The sequence below is a fragment of the Hesperophylax consimilis genome, chromosome 22, assembly GCF_061612785.1.
Source record: "Hesperophylax consimilis isolate HC1 chromosome 22, BYU_Hcon_1.0, whole genome shotgun sequence".
In the NCBI taxonomy this organism is placed as follows: Eukaryota; Metazoa; Arthropoda; class Insecta; order Trichoptera; family Limnephilidae; genus Hesperophylax; species Hesperophylax consimilis.
This window is the reverse complement of record NC_142857.1, coordinates 6,171,494-6,189,481: the sequence shown is the minus strand read 5'-3', so window position 1 is coordinate 6,189,481 and position 17,988 is coordinate 6,171,494. Positions and strand designations below refer to the sequence as shown.

The window sequence follows — 17,988 nt, the reverse complement described above, 5'->3', positions numbered from 1 at the left end:
AACATGGGAATTCCACGAAAGTTTAGAGTCTATTAATAGCCCTAAATATTTCGTGACTTCTATATTTTGGAGCTTCTCAGTTCCAAGTGTGATATTCATTGGCACATAATCCTTATTACCGAAAGTTAGGTAGTGCGTTTTTTTATATTGAGGCTCAATTTATTAATACGCAGCCAATTAGCTAGAATTGAGACATCTACATTCATTTGAGACTCCAGGTCACTCAGGCTTGTTCTGTGATAATAGATTACAGTGTCATCCGCATAAAGTTGGAGGTTTCCAGAGATACCACATTTAGTTATGTCATTGACATATAGCAAGAAAAGCAGAGGCCCAAGAATTGATCCCTGTGGCACTCCACATGTGATTTTACCTAAGCCACTCGAGACACCTTTGACTTCAACAAGACAAAATCTATCATCTAAGTAGCTTCGGAGGAGATTTAGGGGCTTCCCAACAATTCCCAAATATTCCAATTTCTTTAAGAGTATTTCATGATCGACCGTATCAAAGGCTTTTTTGAGATCTATAAATATGGCTGCCACATATTCACCCTGGTCTATATACTGTTGAAGGTTGGAGATAAAATCAAAGGCGGCACATTGAGTACTAAAATTTTTCCGAAAGCCATATTGTTGTGGTGTAAGGATATTATTCGCAGATATGTATTTTAGGAGTCTATCTTTGATTATGGTCTCAAATACTTTTGAAAAAACCGATAGAAGTGATATAGGACGGTAGTTAGAGATACATGTTTTACAGTCTCCTTTGTGTATAGGTATTATCTTCGCTAACGTTAATTCATTTGGAAACTTTCCCGAGGACAGTGACCAATTAAAAAGTTCTGTAAGGTGACCCGCTAATTCTTCTTTACAAGTCTTAAGAACTGATGGTGTTACTCCATCGAGTCCCGGTGCTGCTTTCAGCTTAGTTTTAGAGATGATCCTCAGTACCTCATCTTTGTTTGTCCTAGCCATGTACAAGGATTGGCAAGCCTTCGGTTCCACAAAAACGGTATTACAGTCATCCGGGAATGACGGAATGGTAGCTGCTAGCTTTTTTCCTATTGAGAGAAAAAACTCATTAAATGCGGATGCTATTTGGCTCGGATCCTTAATTACGCAGTCATTTACCACGAGGGATTCTATTTCGTTAGTTGGTTTATGTGTTCGGTTTGATAGAATAGAGTTTATGATTTTCCAGGTTTTAGTGGGGTTATTTTGGTTTTGTTGAAAGCTGTTCGCATAATATTTGTGTTTTAGATTTCGCCTATAATTAGTAATGGTATTTCTCAATCTCTTTTTAAGTGTTACAAGAGTAAGATTACCAGGGTCTTGTTTCCACTGCTTGTGAATCTGGTTTCGTTCTTTGATTAATGTATTTAATTTGGAATCAAACCACGGAGTATTCAGTTGTACCCGACTTCTTAATCCTGTTTTTGGTGTAGTTGTACCTGATTCTATTGCCTTTTTAATGTGATAATTGAAACTTTTAAAAGGGTCTTCTGAGTTGCTTAAGTTGATCGTGAAATTGTTATCAAGAAGATAGGATTTTACTGACATACTGTTGATGATAGGTCTCGTAATCCGGGATTTGGTTCTATTATTAAAACATTTTTTTAAGTTGTTCTTATAATCAACAATAAGTATATTATGGTCACTAAGTGGATCATCAATATTCGATATAGTAGTCTGAATGTTTTGCCTATTTGATAAGATGTGATCTATTAAGGTGCAGCTTGTATCAGTGACTCTCGTGGGAAATGTTTTGTTATGTATTGAAAAATTGTAAGATTGTAAGATGTTGCAAAAATTTAATGAAGAATGTGTGGATATGGATATGTCAATGTTAAAGTCTCCGAATATTAATGTATCTTGTCTACTTTCGTTCAGTATTTTTTCTAGATGTATTAGAAAATCCTGCATATTTGTGTTGGGTTTTCGATAGATAGCATAGATGTTAACTGGTTTCCTATCACTGCTACTAAGCGTTATACCTAAAAAGGAATTTTCATTTGAGAAATTTTCAATAATTGCACACTTCATAGTATCAATCACATATATTGCTACGCCGCCTCCTCCTTCGTTGGGGCGAGAAGAAAAAACACTTTTGTAACCATTCAGGGAGTAAAACTTTTCCTCTCCAATCTTAAGCCACGTTTCCGTAATGACGAGCACGTGTACAATGTACCGCGAACTTCTTACTTTTTCTTCGATCTCATCAAACTTATTACGGATGCTTCTCGCGTTCATATACATTATTCGTAGACAGTTCGTCACGGGATTATAATTCTCGATGGTGAGGCACTTATGCTCATGTATGTTACACTCCATAATCTATAGTTGCAAGGTCGTTCTTGAGTGCAGCGATGTAGGCCGGGCAGTTGTCCCTATCTCCAGTTGAGTGATCAGCAGGCTTACCAAATCTGGTGCATGTCGCGCAAACTGGTTTGATGGTGGAATTTGGGCAGGACTCACCAGTATGATTCTGTTGAGCACAATGTCCACATGTGGGTTTGGTATCTCTGCAATACTTGTATGAGTGACCAATCATGTGGCATTTGGTGCAGACAGTAAGGCCAATAAAATCTCGGACGCGGCAAATAGTCCAGCTTATAAATACTTTCTCTTGCTCGACTAGAAATTTACGTACGGTAGCGGGTACTGCGTAGATACGGTGACAAGCGTTACCTGTGCGAGCACCAGCCAGGTGACTTAGTTTACAGCCTGCAATAGTTTCTTCAATGTCTTCAACGTTGGGAATACCAGTGAGAGCCATCCTTAAAAAATCTTCGTCGGTCAGGTCCCGGGGAACATTAAAGAATATCAGTCTCGGTAGACGCTTTGACGGTAGTCGGGCCTTCAGTTTGCTCGAGTTGTCGAAGCAAGGTGCATTTAATAGCTTTTGTTGTTCGCCCGTGGTTGCCGTATTGATCAGGATGCCTTTATTTCTTATTTTTTTTATTCCCGTGACCCGAACGCCTAGTTCAGATGGCCGAATTGTATCTTCAATCATTTTTTTCGTACCGTCACTGTCCTTTGTGGCGTCCGCATCCGTTGGAAAGATGCAAACGGCAGGTCTTGGTGGTCCGACGCGATGTCCTTGTTGAGTGATTGGTGGGGGTTGGTGAGCATCATATGGCTGTTTTCGGGCGATGTCAGCAAAAGAGAGGGTAGCCTCCGTTGCCACTGCCACTCTCCGCATTACAGGCCCGAGATCAGACTCTAATTGTATGATTTTTTGCTCAAGGTGCCTTTTTTCCCTCTTCTCGTGGCGTATTTTTATTTCTGCCATTCTAAGTTGTGCTGTAACTGTAGCTAAATCCGCACGCATCGTCTCTCGCTCCAACAACAGCTGAGATACGGATCTGAAAACTTCCGATACGTTTCTAGCGATCCTCAGCTGCTGGTCTTTTGAGACCTTAGATTGCTTCTCTGCTAACACAAGTTGAAGAGCTGTCAAATGTGCTTGGGTTTCATTGAGCACATCTACTCCTGAAGCGCAAGGATATTCCGCTTCGGTGACGTCCGAGCCTTTGGATGACGTAATCGAGCTGTTTTCATCCGCATCCTCAATCGTGACGCACTTTCCTCCTATATCCTCTGGACTAGGAGACATCATGGTGCTTATGTGTCGTTTTTTAGGACGATTCATTATTAAACACTACTTTATAAGGACACATAAAAAAAAACAATGTTTGAAACAGAGTATTAGTTCTGTTCAGCTTTGCGCCTGAAAATTCGTAGGTGGGCAATCGGTCTAGCTCTATGTAAATCAAAACAAAAGTCGCCGTATCGAGTTTTTATATCACGATTTTTTTTATATTTGCACTAATTGAGCACAAATAACTTTAAACAGTTTATCACTATGAATGTATCTACGAAATCCACTATCGGTTTTACCGAAAAGTTTCTGTTTTATTCACGAAATTATCGGATATGTTTTTTTGTAGGTTCTGGATAATTTTATTTAAAAGAAAAAATACACAAATGTATACTAAAAAGTATTTTGCGAGATGAGAGTAATCTCTTTCGACGCACAATTGTCACTTTAAAAGGATTTAATACACAGAATTTTGTAATTTTTTAATTTTATAATTTTGTAATTTTTGTAGGATTTAATACACAGTTTAAATGTATGAGGGGTGGGTAGGAAACTGGGGGTGAATGTGTCCATGAGTGACGGATGTATGAATCCATCACTCCCACTGCGGCGCAAGGCGATGGGTCGAGAGAGTCCAGCTGGAGAGTTCAAAAGGTCTCCCTCAACCACTCTCTCCCGATTCGGCCCGCCACGCATTAAGTAGGCAAACGTATCCGCCGCCAAGACCTAGATAAATCCCCCACCACATGAACCCGGGCACCCCTGCTAAGCCACCAAAACGTTGCGAACCACTCGGGGTGACCTACAGCAGGGGTTTTTTTTTTACTTCGAAAAAGTAATTTATTCTTTTAAAATACATAATATATAAAAACATTTATAATATTGTTACATAATATATAGTGAATAGCATAAGAACAAAATAGTTTAAAAATATGTTTTTTAGTATTTCTACACCATTTTTTGCTTCAAAATCCTCTCTAGACCATCAAGGAGTTTGTGTATCCTTTGGGGGCTTGTCAAACAAAAATCTCTCATAGACTAGTACTGTCATCTGCATAGCAATGAATAAGATCATTAATGTGCAACAAAAACAAAGCCGGAGACAGAAGTTATCCCTGTGGGACGCCAGCATTTATTGAATGTGAGGAAGAGGCGAAACCATCAGCTGAATGTTAAAAAATAATAATATTAATATTAAAACCAAAAGTCTGAATCGATCTCTCCCTCAAAAAGTTGACAATCCACGAACACAAGGGTGCCAAACCCGGGCAAAAGCCTTTGAAATGTCCAGTGCAACCGTTTGGGTCTCCCCATAACGTTCCAGGCATCGCCACTAAAACCTGCGTCCCTACTTAATTACTACTGGAAACAACTATTTAAGTCGGGGAGATGTAAAAAGGTTTTTATGTTGTCAGTTAGGATTATTTTAATAATTTATGCACATTTCCAAACCTTCAAACTTAACTTTGATTGAGAACTTGAATGCATCTTTTACATTCATGTAGTTGTAATTAGTCAATGATCTTTTACCATCTCCCCAACATAAATAGTTGTTTCTTGTAGTAATTTAGTTGAAACCAAGTGCTATTTTTATTTGTCTTGAATTCTTTATCCTAGAATAATATTGAAATTAATAAAGTTTAGCCAACTTACTTATATTTTGTTTACAGAAAATGACGAGGAAGAGATCCGCTGGGCCGAGTCCGTTCTGCAACCAGCTGCAACAGAATTATTCCAGCAGCAACAAGGAGTGGAGGTCTTGGAGGGAGAGGAAGAGGAATTAACCTTCCTGGTAGCTCCAGAGGGTGAGGCCAGCGAAGCCCTGAGAGAGGCAACTGGTCTGGGGACTGCCCTGCCGCTCCTAGTGGCGGTGGATCTGCCACATAGTCGGAGATGCGACATGGCGCTGGGGCAGCCACTGGATGCGCCAGCCGCTAGCAAATTCGTGGAGGCTTACCGTGCCGGCACCCTGCCTTCCATTGCCCTCGAAGATCAATAGCCTACTAGGACTATCTGCCAGTGCCTTTAGAACAATCATATACCAAAACTCTAACCCCACAAAGAAAATGCCGGATTACAGCTACCAGATCTCAGATAGTGCTCAATTAGTGAGATTCTATCGACTTCCGAAGTGTAAGATTAATGGAGCTACCGGGCCTCAGATAGTGTTGGACTACTGGAAGTGCCAGATGGCACCAATTTATAGTCCCGAAATACTAAACCTAAGATAGTGTGGGATTACTAGAGCTACTGGACCTTAGATAGTGCAGATTACTGGAAGTGCCAGATTAGTAAGATTCTACTGTTCTTTAAAAACTCTGGCACTGATTCACATAGTCCCAATATAGTGAATGAAATAGTGTGGGATTACTAGAGCTACTGGACCTTAGATAGTGAAAGTGCTAGATTAGTAAAATTCTACTGTCCTTTAAAAAGTCTCGCAACGACTCAGATAGTGTAAGATACTGTCAGATACAAAATTCAAAAAACCTTTATTGAGCAAAATAAACATAAAGTACAAAGGGTTATAGCTTATAAGATCATACTATTTCTTACAGCCAACCCAATTACTTGAATCGCCAGATTAGTGAGATTCTATAGTCCTTTAATAACTCTGACACCAGCTCAGATAGTGTTGAAATACTGGACGTAAGATAGTGCGGGATTACTGGAGTTACGGGATCTCCGATAGTGCCGTTATTGAAGGTGCTGGATTACTGGAAGTGCCAGATTCGTGATATTCAACCAAACATCCACTTATAGTTTCATGTGTTTCTAGAAGCTACTAGTTTGGAGCAAAGAGGATTCATCATAATTACGCACAGTAAAAATTAGAAAATTGCATTTATTTTTCATTAATAATTATAAAATAATACTAGTCTAAGAGAAATGTACAAATTAATTTAAGAATCCTTAATAATAACATGATATTTGTACAAAGCGTTCATTCCTTAAGAATAATTAGTGGCTTATAATGTAAGATAGTTCATATAGCGTATTATGTATTTGTGCAGGCAATCTACCAAGGTGACGCAGTCCCCCGCTGCACAACAATAAATGTTAGTGTCTTATAACATAGGAAGTATTAGAATGCGTTTCAGCAATGTCTTTTTAGATTTATAGCACAGCAAACAAACTGAAAAACCGAAACTAATTGCAACACAATAAAATATATTTTTAAGGAGTCGTCGACTTGCAAAACATGCTATGGAAATTTCTGCTGGTTTTGATTGATACATCCAAAAAAAGTGCTTGAAGTAAATTGAAAAAAATTAATTATTCATATTTTTCACTAAACATCAAAAAAATAATGTATAATTATGTTGGTATTTAGCATAAAAGGTATATTCTTTTCATATTTAACTAGCTAACGTTTAGCTAGTTAAATATAAAAAGCTAGCTGACTTTTCTCTAGACCTTTTTAAGATATATGATTCCGTATTCATTATTTTGACAGCGCTCTTATTCTTAAAACGGGGCTATATTATTATCTCAAAGGTTTAGCCAGTGTTAGCAATGTGCGCACAACAATAATTTTTTAACGACTTAATTATAAAACATCGGCATTTCTCTACTTTGTTTAAGGCGATGCCATACGTAGTAATGCAAAATCATGTGCTTTTGGTTTGAAAATTTGGTCGCCTAGAAATGTTTCAGATGCTTTAATTAAATACTGCGAGTAGAATACATCTTGGCCTTTGAAATAATCGAGTATTTTTTAGATAAGTCTTTTTATAAGAACAGAAAAAAATAATGTATAGGCCTATGAAAACTGCTTTAAAGTTCAAAATCTCCTACTTACGAACCCATTTTCGGTTATGATTTTATTGTATAATGTGGCAAATTAAGTTATTTATAAAATGATCGGAAAAAAGTTAAATATTTATGCCTGAACATCCACAAAATAAAATAAAAGGCACTTTTTGGCCATGTTTTTTCTTGCATAAATCAAAACAGGCGGATGGTGTTAAGCGGGAATTTAAACCTTATCGCCATCTACATAAGGGTTGTTATCGATAGCGGCTCAATTTAAAATAATTCACGACGTAGTGCATCGCCTTAAATATAATATGCATGTATTATATATATAAACCTTCCGGAAAAAAACTCTAAACGATGGTGAAAATCTTATCACAATCCGTGGCGTAGTTTAAAAGAACTAAGCGCACAAACAGACAGACTTCGATAGTGACTTTTATACTATTTAGTGTTCTTTAGAGTTTATTTGTTTATTGAGTTCCAAACAGTTTTTCGTGATATTTATGAAAAATTCTGGAACAGGTTTTGAAAGTCGACGACTCAAAAGGTACATTTTCAGTATGACTAATTGACGGAATCTAATTCGTTAAAAATAATTGTGGAGATGATCACAGAATGTGGTTTCCTCATTTATTTTTTATATGAATACCACATACTAATATAATCATTGAGATTATGTAACACTATCCGTGTGGTTTTTAATTTATTTTTATGTGAATTGTTCCTAGTAATAAAATAATTGTTAAAATGAACTCAATCCATACAATTTGTTAAATTATCGCAAAAGAGTACCAATTGCTCTGAACCAGTGAGACTATAGCATCCCTAATTAGGATATGTTGTGAGGCTGGAGGTAGCAGGGAGGGGAAGGAGATGGGGAGGAAGATGGTTTGGAAGCAACATTTCGATTCTGAATGGTGGTTTTTCACCACGGCGATACTGAGAGTATCTAATACTCGGTTTAATTTGGGTTTGACAGTTGCAGGTAACTCCACATAGTGGTCATCTTTGGGGATACTGTTTTGGGGTATTGTTAAGGAAAGAAAGGTGTAAACCTGTGTCAGCAAATCATTACACAGCCGAGCTCTTCAAAAAAAATGTAAAAACGTTCCATTCTCATGCAGTGAATGTCAACCCCCTACAAATGATATTGTCTCCCGGTTATGCAGCAGCGGCTACGGAACCAATGACGATAGTTCTTTAGAGTACTTTTAATTGAAATACTGGTAGAACAAATGCCTCTTCCCATACTAAGTGTAAAACCATAGAAAATTTAATCTCAAAGCTTGTCGATAGTTCAGTTTGAAAAACATAATTACAAAAATGATTTTGTTAAACAGATAGAAGTCTGCTGTGGGCGTGTCAGTGTGCCCGAAGTGTGCTAATTTTTCCCTTACTTATGATAAAATTGATCAAACATAGAAAATCTTTATGATGCAAATTTAGAAGTCGAAAGGTTCTAAGTAAATTAGCGACATCAGTTTTCTTTCAAACCGGAAGAGATCACACTTCTACGGAATTTTCTGTTCAGTGTTTTGCAGCTATTTGACTTACATGTGCATAATAATCAAAATGTCGTAATAAGTTTTGGTCTATACTAGTCCCTGCGAGAGGTCGTTCGTGACGTCATCATTCTAGGATATTGTCTTTTTCGGTTTTCACACGAGACTTGTGAGAAGGAAGAGACGAGGTGCGTACGACCTCTAACCGGGGATAGTTTACATATAAATTTGTTTAATCTGCCTCGAATTTTGATTAGTTACTTTCAGTGAAAACATTGGACCTAGAACACAGAATGAACCTTGACTTCTGTAACCTTTTATACAACATTTATAAGAATAAATAAATTTGAGTACAATTCCAATATATCAGTGTTTTACTGTGAAAATTCTTGATGGTAAATTTGTTCCCATTTTTTCTGTTTACTGTAAGTTTTAATGATTGAATGATGTTTGTAACGTAACCCTGCACAACTCACTCAAAAATAAATCTATTGTAAAAGATATAAATTAATAGTGTTGAAAAAATATTATTAATTCATGTTTGGAAGAGTACACTTGGTCAATATGGATGGAATATTAAATTATTAAGTATAATATGACATACTTTTTGGCTTTAATAATAGATTGCCCGATGGTTCCTGCTGGAAGCTCTTCTGATGTTCTTGCAGAATGTCCTGCTACTACTGCGAGTCCTGCTGGCAGTATGTGATTTGTAATGAAATACTTCCTGGTCCTTCCCCGTCGAAATGTGTTGCAGAAGTGCGCACGCGCCACCCTAGTGTATACTCGAGTGCTATCTCATGCCGATTGAAAATCCGTCAAGCTAGGCAACTGTTTTCTGTGCAGTACGAAAGAGAAATAAATGCTCATTTTTTTTGTTTAAATTTGAACCTTATGCTACATAGGATAACAAAGTTATAAACAAAAAAAAGTGTGTCCTTTCGGAAGTACTTGAGGTCCAGTTGGCAGGACACCGAGCAAACTGTCATTGATGATATAGAAATGAAACCAGGTTTTTTTAATTGCTTTTAAAATATGTAGCTACAATATCAAACTCAACTGCAAAGCAGCCCGAAACATTAGCTAAAGATGAAGTAGTAGGAAATGCAAAATTGCTCACCCCAAAAATAAAATACCACTATTGGCTGTGAGAGAGATATTGTTTTACATATGAGTCGCAGAAACCAGAAAGGTTTCATAATGTTTACAACGCTGACATATTTAACTCAATCGTTGACACAATGTATTTGTTTTAGTGAAAATTCGTGGATCACATCCACAATAACAACAACAACAGCCGCGCCGATCATGTTATGTTGAATGTATTCAATAATTTAATATTAACGGTCTGGCTTGTAAAGCTGTCGTACCATGAGAAGAGTTGTGATGGTCCCATCTTCAATGAGCGTCTAATCTGTGTGTAGTAAGAGTGGGGTGATCAGGTGAGGAGGGTGGTGAGTGCGTCCAGGAAGGGCCCCAGCTGCTCGGGCAGGATGGACACAGTGGCGGAGTGAAAGCTGTCCGCTACCATGTCGCTGTGAGAGCGGAGCGCCGCCTGCTCAAACGCTTTGCCGAAGAGACTGCCAACAAAAAACACATTATACAACTCAAACTCCATAAAAGATTGCAAAATGACAAACACACCCTATAAGCATCGTCTATAAACAAAAAAGCCCTTCCGAAATAAGGCAGGACTGGCTGGCACTGGATTTATTGATAAGCTAAATCTGCTTTTTAATAAGCTAAGTTCGTCTGCCTCGGTTTGGATTTATTCAATGAAAATTGAGTCAAATTTCTGACATATTTTCTAGCAGTGTAAAAATTTGATATTTAATGCCGTGGCACCAAAGGCAGCTAAGTGTTCATTAATTTTTCAAAGAAATTTCTTCTGAAAGCTTATCACTTTGTGATGACATTATCAATTATATTAAAACACAAATAACTTTGTTTACATCACTTTAATATTTATAAACTCTACATGTTTCATGAACAAAGTTCACCTCATTAGGAGTAAGTATGTATATACTAAAGTCAAAAATTAAATATAGATTACAATTGAACAGTGGAATGAGTAGGGAGGGGTAAGAGTGGGCGGAGTTTTTGTGGAGGGTGGAGAGACCCACTAAACTGGTCTTTCCCGTCTAACAATATTGTAATTCTGAAAAAATCCGCTCACTCTTACCCCTTCCCACTCCTTCCACTGTTCAGTGGTAATCTATATTTAATTTTTGACTTTAGTATATACTTACTCCTGATGAGGTGAACTTTGCTCATGAAACATGTAGAGGTTATATGCATTAAAGTGATGTAAACAAAGTTATTTGTGTTTTAATATAATAAGTATTCATTATTAATCAGTTAATTAGCTTATTAATGTACCCCTGAACAACTTATTTAGAACAATGTATACATATTATCTTCAACTTAAGAGGCAGGTTTGTGTACTTCTATTCCTCATACATTTTCCTTCCCAAGACTTCCTCCCCTTTCCTTTTCTTAAAAAGCCCCTCCAAAAAGCATCCCCACGTATTATGTTAATCCATAAAAATGTAATTAATCTTCCCAAATGCATTACGTATAAATATTGACTATGTAATAGATAATTTTTACATTCTAATAGAAATAATACAATGCATTACATAATTATGAATACCGCTTCCAATAATATTTGTTACGGAAGTGGTATAACGCGCTACCTGGAAATGGTCATTACATAATATTTAGAAGAATATTGAGTAATACTAACTTGCGAGTAGAGTCGTCAGTGAGTGGTGGGACCCCCAGCAAGATAGTGCGCCCCTCGGGCCCCGGGGCTCCCAGCAGCAGGGGTCTGCCCCCGCCCGGAGCCCCCCTCTGCAGCCAGCGAGCCAGCAGCCCCAACCACCCTCGTCCGCCGAGCCCCTCCTCGGGCAACAACAGGTAAAGAAAGGGCCCCGCAGATTGTACATGATGACCTTGTAGCGCCCCTTGCACCGCCTTACCCGCAGCCCGTAATTTGAACTTTGCCGCTTCTAAACCTCTACGCAACTCAGCACTGCCTTCGCTAAACGATAACGCTAACAGTGCACGTTGAAATCCTTGAGGAGTCTCTAAAAGTCCTAATAATGCGTACACTGCATCTGCAGCACATAAACGCGCACTGTGACCACTACGCGCACAGAACGCTGGATATAAAATCTCTTGCAGTCCATATTTTTCGGCTAAACGCTCCAGCGATGGAAGTATCTCTTTGCGAAGCCCTAGCTCCATCGAAGCGTAAGGTTGACGCGCTTGTCGCAATGGCAGACCCATATCAGCGAGTAAGCGTTGTAGACGCACAGCACCTCGTGCACCACCGAGTTTTAAACGCGCCCAGCTTAACGCCGAGTATTTCAGAGCTTCTTCTAAGCTCCAATGACGATATAGCGCTAAGCGTGCATCTTGTTCTAAGGCTACACTTAATCCTGCTTGTTCCGCACCACGTGCATGTCCCAAGCGTGCCGCATGCGCTTGTAGCCCTCCAGCTTCTAATACGTATTGGGCGACTTCAGCCTTTTCTAGTACGAGTTGTTCTGTGGCTCCAACAGCAGCCCACCAAAGGACCTCCCAACTGTCTTTGGAGAGTGTCCAGGCTACTTCCATCATGCGAACGGCAGCGGCTTGACCGTAGTAGCTGAACTGAGTGTACTGGAACATGAGGGTGTCTCGGTTCTGCTCCCAGGCCAGGCGCTCCCTCCGCTGCGTGCGTCGCCGTTCTGCGCGCTGCTGCAGTAGCTCTACACGACTTGGCCCAGCTGCATCTGCTGCGTCCGATTCCTCCACTTCGCTGGAGGATTCGTCTGCCTCAGACTGTAAATGCAAAAGAAACAATAATATAATTGACCAAGCGTAGCGAAGTCCTGTTTTAACTCGACCGATGAACTACTAGTATTTATTTTTAGATGCGAGGTCTAGTGTTCACAGAACTACTAGTATTTATTTTTTACGTGAGGTCCACACTTGGCTTCAAACTGTCTAGTGACAGTGGGACTGTAACATCCTCAGTTGGAGTATGTTGTGAGGCTAGTGTAGTGGAGAGAGGAAGGAAATGGGGAAAATGAAGGTGGAGAAGTATCTTGCGATTCTGATCTGGCCAGCAAGTATTGCTAAAGCCATTTGGTGGTCATTCAACAGGGCGATACTGAAAGTATCTACCACTCTGGAAAGAGTCAGGTATAAAATACATTATTTTTAATGAATTCATTGTGAAATAACACAAAATTATATAAATTAAAATGTTAATGTTCATTTGTTCAAAATCTTAAATCTCTGAAAGTTATTCACTGATTGCTTTCAAATGTTTACATTGTATGTATACATTTTATTGTTTCTCTATCTGCATGGACAAACGGAGCCAAAGCAAAGCGTGCCACCCCCGACAGTTGGTTATTATTTAAATCTTAAAAGCCATATTACAGACAAACAGAGGAGACTCACCTCATCATCATCTCGGAAAATGTCATCGAAGTTTGGAACTCCTTCCCCTCCCTGGTCCGTCTCTTGGCGCCCCAGAAGGCGAACCTGTCAACAGTCAGATCTTCAATAAACACCACAAAACGGCCCTGAGGAATATTTTTAATAGTAAAAATTACTCCTGATTTTATGTGGATTTTGAATGATCAAGCAGCATATAACTGGTTTACATATAGATATTGTAAAAGGATCATTGGCACAGACATAGGAATTAATAGACGAGAAGATAAAGGCGAGGGGTAAAATCAACTGTTGAAGAACGAAGGGAGTGAAGCTGACTGTGATTCGTCAATAAATCAATCTGACAGTAAATAGGCATCTCGCATTATAATATCACCATTTACTTCTTAAAAGTAAAATCTGCTTTGAATGAATAGACATTTTTACATGGGAGCGCAAATTACTCGCCACGTTATGAACAAATTTGCGAAGTCCAAATTCGGCAAAGTAAGGCAGCTTCTATATTCAGAGTCGTAGTTAGTTTCAGAGTATTTAGTTAAGACACTTTTATAAATGTTCATAATTTACTTCCCAGCAACCAACCAGCTTTGTGTTTCGCGTCCAGACGTTTCTCGATGTGATAGTAACAACTGATTCATATTATACGATGTGAATATGCTTAAAATAAAATAAAATAATGCTTATATATGGAATGTAATACGACAATTGGGTTTATTCTCTTTTTTCGCATCTATTTTTACCAGTTTTCATAGTACAAGTAAACATTTTGCCGTGTTATTTCGTAAAATGAACCGATGATGCCTCGACCATAGTTCGCACAAGAATGATGACGTCACGTTTTCAAATTTCACTTGAGGCCGTACGCGAGCCCAGCCGGCTCCATGGAACCGGTATGGGGAGTGGGGATAATACGCTTTTAATCACTTAGGGCAGGTCTACTAATATTCATATGTCTATGATCATTGGTGACAAACCTGCCCATTGCTGTAAACATTGCACACATCCGTAGGTCTATGCGCGTCCAGCACGAAGAATACAACGTTTTCCTCTGGCTGAAGCAGCTCCACCAGGTCCAGTGCGCCCCCGCAGCCCAGTAGCACGGCGTAGCGCACATCTTGGCAGTGCTGTACGTACGCACCCCTCAGTTCTTGGGGCCCACCTACCCCCACAACGGTGTATGCGATGTTGTCGCTCTTCAGCAGCGCCTGCAGGATCTTGCAGGCGCAGACAGCGTCCACGTCTAGGTGCACCAAGATGAGGATGCGCTTGAACCAGAATAACAATATCATGAGTATATTAAACCAGGACAAACAACATTGATTCACTTGAATTAGAACAAATGTTGTTCTAAACATGATAAGTATACAGAAAATAGCTATTTCAGTTACCGGAAATGGAAAATAATGCATTCTAATAGTTATTTTGTTAAACCTGAGATCGATTGTTCACTCAGCGCCCATTGTTATTGATGCGAAAGTTTAAAGTTGGTTTTTTCTTCTCTTATTTGAGCCAAAATATGAGTATGATCCTAAAATAAGTTCTTAGTTTGGGTTTAATTTAAAAAAAAACTATTATGTTAAAACGGTTCCATGATATTATTTCATCAAAACGAAAATTCACACACCTTTAATTCAAAAAGCAAACTGCTACCGATACTGCTATATTTACGGTTAAAAAAAACCCTGGAATACAACAGGAATAAAAAGACCACCTCATATGCATGTTTCTTAGACCTGAGCAAGGCCTTCGACAGGGTTTCTCACCCTCTGCTATGGGCTAAACTCAGAGAAAGAGGCATATCATCGGAGGTCATACATATCCTCGACTCGTGGCACAGACAGTAGGAAAACCTAGTAAGATGGAAGAATGGTTTTTCCGAACCTTTCCTCCTAAAGAGTGGCATCAGACAGGGAGGATGCATGTCACCAATACTGTTCAATCTGTGCATGGACGAACTCACCGAAAGGCTAAACAATGCAGAAGTAGGCTGCCACATTGGAGGACAGTGTCTGAATAACGTCAGTTATGCGGACGATATGGTCCTGATGGCACCATCTATAAGGGGACTGCACATTCTTCTGAAAATCTGTGAAGAGTATGCTGAAGAAACAAATATGTTGTGTAACCCCGCTAAAACGGCTCTATTGGTCATAAGACATGGGCAAGGCCCGAAAAATATTCCTCCAGCTACCTTGAACGGTGTGAACTTGAAGGTGACCGAAGGAACTAAATACCTTGGACACATAATCACCAGTAATCTGATGGACGATGATGATATCGATAGACAAAGGCGAGCTCTCAGCGTTAAAGCAAACATGCTCAGTAGAAGATTTCGCCTTTGCAGTACCACAGTAAAAAGGACGCTCTTCCTTTCCTTCTGCGCAAAGTTGTACACGTGCAAACTATGGGCAAACTACAAAAAGAGTAGTATAGAAAGACTACGGGTCCAATACAACAACGCCTTCCGCACAATGTTTTGTCTCCCCAGATACTGCAGCGCTTCCCGTATGTTCACGGAGGGGCGAGTTCCCGGATATGCAGCCCTTATTAGATCCAGGGTGGCAGGAATGAGGGAAAGGATAAGAAGCTCTGGAAATATCCTCACTATGGAAGCCCGCCTCACTCCATCCTCCAGCATCGACGCACACTGGAGGAAAATACTAGCGCCTAATATAGTCACGGCTCCCTAAAGGCTTCAACTTTCTATTATTCTATTTATTTTATCATTTTATTCTATATTATTTTAATTGTGTTTTTTTTTCTTTGTTTTTCTGTTCTATCTTTTTGTTTTTGATCATATATTTTTTTGTATCTCTATATGGAATGTGTGGGACTGCACTTACCTCCCCACATACGGGAATAAACACTTTTATTATTTATTATTATTATTATTTTAAAAAGTGATATAGTCATTAAAAGTGATGAAACAAAAGCTAGGTTTAATAGTTACCTATGTAATCTATTTAACCTAGTTTTTGTTTCATCACTTTTCATGACTTTATTATATCTGTTTTTGTCAGTCTGTTGAATTGTCATTTTGATGAGATACCAGGTCACCTGTCAAAACAAGGCATGAAGAAAAAATGTCAAATTATCCATTTTTTCAACAAAATAGCTTACTTTCCAGGGAACCGAAAAACTTACTTCTCATTTATTATCTAACTGATAACTTTTTTAAATAAAATATGCGTAAAGTGTGTCCTTATTTTCTGCACATTAACCCAAACGTTTAATCTATGTGATTAGTAAACAGATTCCCAGTGGGACTATGATGCAAGGTTGAAGGAAATGGGAAGGTGATGAAGAAGAGAAAGGTCGGGAAGTACCTGGACATACAGATCTACTCAGTAAACTTAGCTAAAACCTTTTCATTCAACATTTAGATTGTACCAGTAGGACTGAAATCCCCATTTGTGGAATGTTGCGATGATGGTGGAAATTGGGGAGGTGAAGAAATGTCGGGAAGAGCCCAACTATTCAAATCAGTAAACTTTGTTACAACCATTTTAATCAAAGCTTCGATTATCTATCACTCTAAAACTTGGTGTAAATGCATTCAATTTTTAAGAGAAATAACTATTAGCTAAATAATAATTTATATCGACTTAAATCCTTGCAGTGTTCATCGTCAGGGCAGGTGCGTAGATTGTAGAAAAAGTTAGTTTATTTGCGCAGAACAAACATCGTTCGACCAACTGTCAGTTTTGACAACTAAACTACAACCAAACACACTGAAGTGTTTAGAAGTTGGGATAATTGTATAATGCCGTGTTGTGATATATTCTCCTTCGTGAGCTAGCGTTGCGGACAGCCTTTCAGTATTCTTCATCTGATAATCAGGGCAACAAAGATTCCCAAAAGTCAAGCTACGTGATACTATCGAACGTAAAAATCTTAATATCTGATTTAACTACTTACGTTTCCGCACAAAACATTATAGAAGTCTTTCTTTATATCCTCGACGTACATATTACCTATTAATAAATAATAGGGGTTGTATTATAAATAATATCACGTGTAAGTCATCTTATTGACATTGTTGAAGTAAACACAAGGATTGACAAGAACGTTCCCGCCACTTTCAGAGTTTTGCAGTTGGCAACAAGATAAACAGACAAACTTCAGGTAACTTTGCAAACATTGAGTAAAATGCTTAGAATGGTTTAACACTTTTTGTTTGTTTATTCAACATCGTTGGTAAATGTTACACAATTTTATTATAATAAACTAATGAAGACTGCAAATATAACGCCATCAGTTTCAAACAATGCAAATTTTTCAGAAAATAGTAAGGAGTATCTTAGAATTTAATCTATTTTTTTAATGATAACGTGACTAATAAATCTAGTTTCAACGTCTGCGTTTTCACATCACTCTGTTCACAAATAGGTATATATTTAATCATGAACATTAGAGTAAAACAATGTAACTTGAAAAAACCGACATCTGTGAACTAAATGGAAAAGTTACCTCAGTGAGTATTTGAATCAATTTTTAACGTCATATACTTATTTTTTCTTGCCATAGATGTCAGTAATAAATTATTTAGTAAGAACACAAACCTTTTCATTTTCAGAGAAATGTTTGTGTATTGCGGTTGTAAGGTTAGTCGTGAGTATGCCGTGTAGTGACACTAGTGACGTATATTTTTCAGTTACAGACTTTTATCTAT

General features: G+C 38.4%; 1 protein-coding gene across 2 annotated transcripts; it reads right to left on the bottom strand.

Moving 5' to 3' along the window:
• Window positions 1–10,278: 10,278 nt before the first annotated feature.
• Window positions 10,279–17,385, bottom strand: Cdc45 (cell division cycle protein 45). Of its 2 annotated transcripts, XM_089645033.1 has the most exons (5): window positions 17,235–17,385; window positions 14,291–14,581; window positions 13,320–13,403; window positions 11,611–12,692; window positions 10,279–10,444 (listed from the first exon to the last, which is right to left on the bottom strand). In XM_089645033.1, exons 1-5 carry the CDS (start codon window positions 17,283–17,285, stop codon window positions 10,303–10,305), a joined length of 1,650 nt encoding a protein of 549 aa, XP_089501159.1. In that variant the 5' UTR covers window positions 17,286–17,385; the 3' UTR covers window positions 10,279–10,302. The 2 variants fall into 2 exon arrangements, with proteins under 2 accessions (XP_089501159.1, XP_089501158.1); XM_089645032.1 differs by lacking the exon at window positions 17,235–17,385 and having other exon boundaries at window positions 14,291–15,171.
• Window positions 17,386–17,988: the final 603 nt, after the last annotated feature.

Coding starts and splice junctions, on each gene's coding strand:
- Cdc45 (XM_089645032.1), bottom strand. CDS start 14,725: ATGCATTATTTTCCATTTCCGGTAACTGAAATAGCTATTTTCTGTATA. Junction 13,404..14,290: donor ATGTTTACAGCAATGGGCAG/GTTTGTCACCAA, acceptor GACTGTTGACAG/GTTCGCCTTCTGGGGCGCCA. Junction 12,693..13,319: donor TTTTCCGAGATGATGATGAG/GTGAGTCTCCTC, acceptor TTGCATTTACAG/TCTGAGGCAGACGAATCCTC.